Source organism: Culex quinquefasciatus, chromosome 2 (genome assembly GCF_015732765.1).
Source record: "Culex quinquefasciatus strain JHB chromosome 2, VPISU_Cqui_1.0_pri_paternal, whole genome shotgun sequence".
NCBI classification, from domain to species: domain Eukaryota; kingdom Metazoa; phylum Arthropoda; class Insecta; order Diptera; family Culicidae; genus Culex; species Culex quinquefasciatus.
Window position 1 is genome coordinate 217,283,018 of NC_051862.1, and position 7,416 is coordinate 217,290,433.

Genomic DNA, 7,416 nt, shown 5'->3' on the forward strand with positions numbered 1-7,416 from the left:
GCAGGCGAAGGGGTAGACGAAGAAACAAATCAAAACAAAGTTCACAAATTAAAAGTTTACGAGCACGGAATAGTTAGCGCGGAGGAAAAGTTAGTTTTGTGAGGAAATTAGGAGTTTTTGAGGACTTGGGAGTGGAGTTTGTGGGCCGGGTTTACAGAAAGTGAACGGACACATCTTCACACAAGAACCACACGCGGGCGACAACCGGGTGATGGAATACGGAGGACAGAGTTGAGAATTTCCTCGAACGGGACAGGACAGGACACGTAAAGGAGGAGAAGTTGAGAACAAGTAAGTTTGGAACAGATAAACATGTAAAACGAAACAGAACCATGCAAAATCTGTACAAAACATGTAAAACCGAACACGCTGTTAAACATAACCTAAAATTACAGCTACAACACAAACGTAGAACACAAATCCGGATCGGGTTGGACGGAAAACAGGAAACAAACAAATTGTAAGACAAAAACACACACACACAAACACAACATGTACTAAACATTAAAATATTTGCAGCTTTGATCTGCCGTAATAAATTGGCTGATTAACAAAGAGGTTTTTTCCGTTGGCGTCCGAACATCATCAAAGAATTTGTTTCCGACGCGGAACAGTTCAGGATGGCCCCCAAACCCAAGCCGGATGTTCCTGCCGACTGCGTAGTCTGCGGCAAAGCGAAGGGTGACGACGCTGAGACGGTGGAGTGCGAAGCTTGCCGGCTTTGGGCACATTTGGCGTGCGCTGGAGAAACGGGAAAAGTTGAGAACTACTTTTGCCCGAACTGTTCTCAGTCGCTGCAAGTGCCAAAGACCCGGAAGAACGCCAAGAAGCCGAAAAGCGATGCGGGCACTACTTCCGGCGCTGCTGACCTGCCAAAGGACGTGCTGGAACAGTTGGAGTTGGAAAGAGTGGAACGGGAGAAGAAGATGGCCCAGGAGGTGATGATCCGTATGAAGCGGATCGAGATGGAGAAGAGTTTTGCCGAGCAGGAGCTCCGGATCGAGAGAGAGATGCAGGAGAGGGAGTTTGCGGCGGCGAACGAGGTGCGCGCGCTGAAGCTCAAGATGGAGCAGGAGTTCTTGGATAAGCAGAAGGCTGCGGAGGAAGAGTTCCTCGCGAAGCAGAAGGAGATCAAGAAGCTCGTCAAGAAGAGCAAGCAAAAGCTTGAGAAGGCCGCGGTGGATCCACCGGCTGGCAAGGGCGAGGGAGCGGGCGCGGGCTCGACGGACACTCCGAAGGGGGTTCTAGGAAAGCCGAAGTTACCCGTCCCCAAACTCAGCGATTCCGATACCGACAGCAGTGGTGATGAAAGCGACGAGAAGGAGGACCCGACGACACCGGTTTCCGGATCGCGCGAGGTCTCTGACGGGCCGGGGAAACCGGTCACGAAGTTGACGAAGGAGCAGTTGGCGGCTAGACAAGCCATGTCGCGACATCTGCCGAAGTTCTCCGGGGAGCCGGAGGTGTGGCCTCTCTTCATAAGCAGCTTCAAGTACACCACTGAAGCCTGCGGATTCACGAACGTCGACAACTTGAAGAGATTGGTGGATTGTCTTGAAGGGCCAGCGCTGACGTTGGTGCAGGGTCGGCTCGTGCTGCCGGATGCGGTACCAGATGTCATCGAAGACTTGCGACACATGTTTGGCCGGCCGGAGAAGCTGCTTCGGGCGCTTTTGCAGAAGGTTCGGAACGCGCCAGCTCCCACGAGCGAAAATCTCGACACGTTCATCCATTTCGGGATCACCATCAAGCAACTGTGTGATCACCTGGAAGTGTCGGGCATGAAGGACCATCTGAACAACCCGATGCTGGTCCAGGAGCTGGTTGAAAGGTTGCCGACAAGTCATCAGCTCGACTGGGTGCGCTACAGGCGAGGAAAGGTCAACACTCCGCTGAGAATGCTGTCCGATTTCTTGTCGGAACTGGTCGAAGACGTGTCGGAGGTGGCCGAGTTTGCGGCGCTCTCGCTTCAGGAGCCGACGAAAGTACACGGCGGGAAGGGCAAGCGGAACGAGTTCGTGCACCTGCACGAAGCGACGAGAGAGAAAGCGGCGGGTGGCAGAACGAGCATGGCTTGCTACGTTTGTAAACAAACCAACCACTTGATACGGAACTGTAGCGAGTTCAGAGGAATGCGGGTGCCTGAGCGCATGAAGACCGTGGAGCGCTTGAAGCTTTGCACGGTGTGCTTGAGCAGCCATGGCAACAGCGCGTGCCATTCGAAGATGCGCTGCCAGATCGGAAATTGTCGAGGACAACATCATCCGCTACTTCACCGCGAGGAAGCTGCGAGGCAGTTCCAGAGGGTTGACTGCAACACGCACAAGGTCGACGGCGGGGTGATCTTCCGGACAATTCCGATCACCATGTACGCGGGGAGCAAGGCGTTCAACACTCTGGCGTTTTTGGACGAAGGATCGTCGAGTACACTCATGGAGGAGTACGTGGCCAACAAGCTGGGAGTGCAAGGAAAGCTGGAGCCGCTGGTCGTGTCCTGGACAGCCGAGATCGATCGGCACGAGAACCAATCTCGTCGGGTGAGCCTGACGCTGGCAGCCAGAGGTTCGAGAGAGGTGTTCCAGTTGGAGAACGTGCGGACAGTTTCGAAGCTGCAGTTGCCGCAGCAAGATGTGAAATTTGCGGAGGTGCAGAAGCGGTACGGTCATCTGGCGGGCGTACAGATTGCGGAGCAGGTCAAGGAGAAACCGACCATCTTGATCGGTCTTGACAACATCCATCTCTTCGCGCCGCTGGAATCAAGAGTTGGTCAACAAGGCGAACCGATTGCAGTCCGTTCGAAGCTCGGCTGGACCGTGTACGGACCTGATACACCCAAGCCCTTGGTGCATACGTTCCTGAATCTGCATGTCGTCAAGCCGGCCAGCAACCAAGAACTCCACGACATGATGAGGGACCAGTACGTTCTGGACGAAGCTGGTGTTGCGTCGTTTGCGGTGCCGGAGTCTGCCGAAGAACAACGAGCGAAGAAAATCTTGGAGACGACGACGAAGCGCACCGGAGAGCGGTTCGAAACCGGTCTGCTGTGGCGCGAGGACGAGCGGCGATTCCCGGACAGCTACCCGATGGCAACGCGGCGGCTGCAGGCGTTGGAGAGGAAGCTGGACAAGAACCCGACGTTGAAGCAGAACGTCTCTCAACAGATCGCGGAATACCAGAGCAAGGGGTACGCGCACAAAGCAACGGCCGAGGAGCTGAAGACGCCCAGCAACGCCGTTTGGTATCTGCCACTGAACGTCGTCCTGAACCCTCGGAAGCCGGACAAGACAAGACTGGTTTGGGACGCGGCAGCGTCGGTGCGGGGTGTCTCGCTGAACTCACAGCTGCTCAAGGGACCGGACATGTTGGTGCCGCTGCCACGAGTTGTGTGTCGTTTTCGGGAGAGACCGATCGCGCTGGGTGGGGACATACAAGAAATGTACCATCAGATCAGGATCAGAGAGGAGGACAAGCAAGCTCAACGCTTCCTGTTCCGCGAGAACACTGCCGACGCTCCGCAGGTGTACGTCATGGACGTTGCAACTTTCGGGTCGGCTTGTTCCCCAAGTTCGGCTCAGTTCGTGAAGAACCTGAACGCGGACCAGTATGCGGAGGAGTTCCCGGAGGCAGCTGCGGCAATAAAGGAGCGACACTACGTGGACGATTACTACGACTCGGTGGACACGGTCGAGGAAGCGATTCGGCGGGCCAACGAGGTGAAGTTCATCCACTCGAAAGGAGGTTTCAACATCCGGAACTGGGTGTCGAACTCGAGGAAGGTGCTGGACGCGATGGGAGAACAAAGCGTGAAGACATCCGTGCACTTCAACCAGGAAAAGTCGGCTTTCTACGAGCGTGTACTCGGCATAGTCTGGGAACCGGATCAGGACGTGTTCTGTTTCGCGGTGGCCTCGAAGCCGGAGTTCCGTGACGTGCTGGCGGGAGAGCGACGTCCGACCAAGCGGATCGTGCTGCGTGTGGTCATGGCGCAATTCGATCCAGCGGGATTTCTCGGACCGATCACCATTCTCGGGAAGATCCTGGTGCAAGATCTGTGGCGCACGGGGTGCGAGTGGGACGAAATGATCGACGAGCTGGCTTTCCAGAGGTGGCTGCGTTGGATCAACATTTTGGCGGACGCGAAGCACTTCAAACTACCAAGGTGCTACTTCGGGAACGCGCGGTGGGACGAGATTGAGGAGATTCAGCTGCACATCTTCGCGGATGCGGGTGACAAGGCATACGGATGCGTGGCGTACTTCCGGGCGATTGTCCGGGGCGAAGTGGTGGTGGCGCTGGTGATGAGTCGGTCCAAGGTGGCGCCGCTGAAAATGCTGTCCATCCCGCGTCTGGAGCTGGAGTCGTGTGTACTTGCGGCGCGCATGTCCCAGGCGATTCACGACAACCACAGTTTCCCGATCAGCAAGACCTTTTTCTGGACTGATTCGGCGGTCGTCCTGTCGTGGATCCGCTCCGATCAGCGTCGCTACAAACAGTTCGTCGGGTTTCGGATCGGTGCCATTTTGAGCATGACGTCGCTGATGGATTGGAACTTCGTACCGACACAACACAACATCGCCGACACCCTGACGAAGTGGGGAAAGGATCCGAACGTCCGGCCTGACAGTCCGTGGGTCTGCTGCCCGAGGTTCATCCACGATCAGCAAGTAAACTGGCCGAAGAAAAGCTTGCCCCCACCGAACACCACGGAGGAACTTCGCGTGCATCTTCTTCTACACGACGTGAAGGTGGTGGACACCATCGTGGAGGTGAACCACTTCTCAAGGTGGACGATGTTGGTGAGGACCATGGCGTGCGCTCACCGGTTCGTGTCGAACCTCAAGCGGAAAACGAAAGGGCTGCCGATGGAGACGCTGCGTGCGACGAAGGCGCAGGCGAAGATGCTGAGACCGACGACGGTACCGTCGGTTCGAGTTGCGTTGCAGCAAGACGAGTACAAGCAGGCGGAGGTGTACCTGCTGAAGATGGTGCAGGCGGAGAGCTTCATCGACGAGGTGAAAGTGCTGACCAGGAACAAGGATCGTCCGGCGGATCAGTGGCTCGCCCTGGAGAAGTCCAGTCCGCTGTACAAGCTGACTCCACTGGTCGACGAAGACGGCCTGCTGCGGATGGAAGGGAGAACCGAAAACGCGGAGTTTCTGCCGTTCGATCTGAGATTCCCAGTGATTCTACCGAAGGATCACCACGTCACCCGGATGATTGTCCAGCATTACCATCAGAAGTTCGGGCACGGATATCGCGAGACGATCAAGAACGAACTGCGCCAGCGTTTCTTCATTCTTGGGGTCAACAATCTGGTTCGACAAGTGGCGGCAGCGTGCGTCTGGTGCAAGGTGCACCGCAATCAGCCGTTGGTGCCAAGGATGGCGGCGCTTCCTGTGCAACGCATCACACCGAATCTTCGCCCGTTCAGCTACGTCGGGGTTGATTACCTGGGTCCGCTCGACGTGTCAGTTGGACGCCGGTCCGAGAAGCGCTGTTTACATGCTTCGTCACGCGTGCAGTGCATCTGGAGGTGGCGTATGGGCTGACGGCACAAACGTGTCTGATGGCGATTCGTCGTTTCATCTGTCGTCGAGGCCCTCCGGTCGAATTCTTCTCCGACAACGGAACGAACTTTCGGGGTGCGAGCAAGGAGCTGGTGGAGACGGTGCGGAGCATCGGGAACGACTGCGCCGAGGTGCTGACAACGTCGAGAACGAAGTGGACCTTCAACCCACCCGCTGCGCCCCACATGGGGGGTGTTTGGGAGCGTTTGGTCCGCTCTGTGAAGGAGGCGCTGGAGGCGTTGGACGACGGGCGGCGGCTGACGGACGAAATTCTGGTGACCTGTCTGGCGGAGGCGGAGGACATGATAAACTCACGTCCGCTCACGTACGTGGCTCAAGAATCGTCGCAGGCGGAGGCTCTCACACCAAATCACTTCATCCGAGGAGTTTCACCGAACGAACCCAACACGGTCCCGCCATCCCCTCACCCTGCAGAAGCTCTACGTGACGCCTACAAGCGGTCGCAACAGTTGGCAGATGTGATGTGGCAGCGCTGGATCAAGGAGTACGTGCCGTCGGTGAATCAACGCACGAAGTGGTTCGGTGAGTCGAGGCCGCTGAAGGCGGGCGACCTGGTCTACATCGTCGACGGGAAGAACAGGAAGTCCTGGATCCGCGGAGTGGTCGAAGAGCCGATCGTGTCCGGCGACGGGAGGATTCGCCAAGCGATGGTGCGAACCAGCAGCGGACTGGTGAAGCGCGCGACAGCGAGACTGGCCGTACTGGAGATCGAGGGTAAACCTGCTTCAGAGGCTTCGGAACCGGGTTTACGGGCCGGGGGATGTTAAGGCCGCTCACTGCCGCGACGGAGTCGACACCATGCTGCTGCGTGGGAACGAACGTCGCGCGACGGCAGCTCACGCGCGTGAGTCGTGAGAAGAGGGAAGTGAACAATGACAAACTGGCAGGCGAAGGGGTAGACGAAGAAACAAATCAAAACAAAGTTCACAAATTAAAAGTTTACGAGCACGGAATAGTTAGCGCGGAGGAAAAGTTAGTTTTGTGAGGAAATTAGGAGTTTTTGAGGACTTGGGAGTGGAGTTTGTGGGCCGGGTTTACAGAAAGTGAACGGACACATCTTCACACAAGAACCACACGCGGGCGACAACCGGGTGATGGAATACGGAGGACAGAGTTGAGAATTTCCTCGAACGGGACAGGACAGGACACGTAAAGGAGGAGAAGTTGAGAACAAGTAAGTTTGGAACAGATAAACATGTAAAACGAAACAGAACCATGCAAAATCTGTACAAAACATGTAAAACCGAACACGCTGTTAAACATAACCTAAAATTACAGCTACAACACAAACGTAGAACACAAATCCGGATCGGGTTGGACGGAAAACAGGAAACAAACAAATTGTAAGACAAAAACACACACACACAAACACAACATGTACTAAACATTAAAATATTTGCAGCTTTGATCTGCCGTAATAAATTGGCTGATTAACAAAGAGGTTTTTTTCCGTTGGCGTCCGAACAAGTTGATTGAATAAAAGTTTTCTGAAAATTTTTCAAATCTCTGTGAAATTAGAAAAAATAATCATCTTAACTTCATATTTCTCATATTGCATTAGGCTTCATCCATAAAGTTCGTCACGCTAAAATCAGCCAAAATTTACCCCCCTCCCCCCCTTTGTCACGCTTTCCCTATACTTATAACACGCAATGTCACACTTTCTCAGACCCCCCTCCCCCCCTAGAGCGTGACATACTTTGTGGATGACGCCTTATTTAAAAATCATTAAATGCTAAATGCTGTAAAATAGTAAAAGAAAATAATAATTCATTTTGTTTTTAAAAGATGACTGCAAAAATGATTTATCAAACCAACAAACGTAGCA

At 54.6% G+C, this 7,416-nt stretch overlaps 1 protein-coding gene across 1 annotated transcript; it reads left to right on the forward strand.

Moving 5' to 3' along the window:
* The first annotated feature begins 620 nt into the window (after window positions 1-620).
* Window positions 621-5,549, forward strand: LOC119766501. The gene has a single exon (XM_038251087.1). It carries the CDS (start codon window positions 621-623, stop codon window positions 5,547-5,549), a length of 4,929 nt encoding a protein of 1,642 aa, XP_038107015.1.
* Window positions 5,550-7,416: the final 1,867 nt, after the last annotated feature.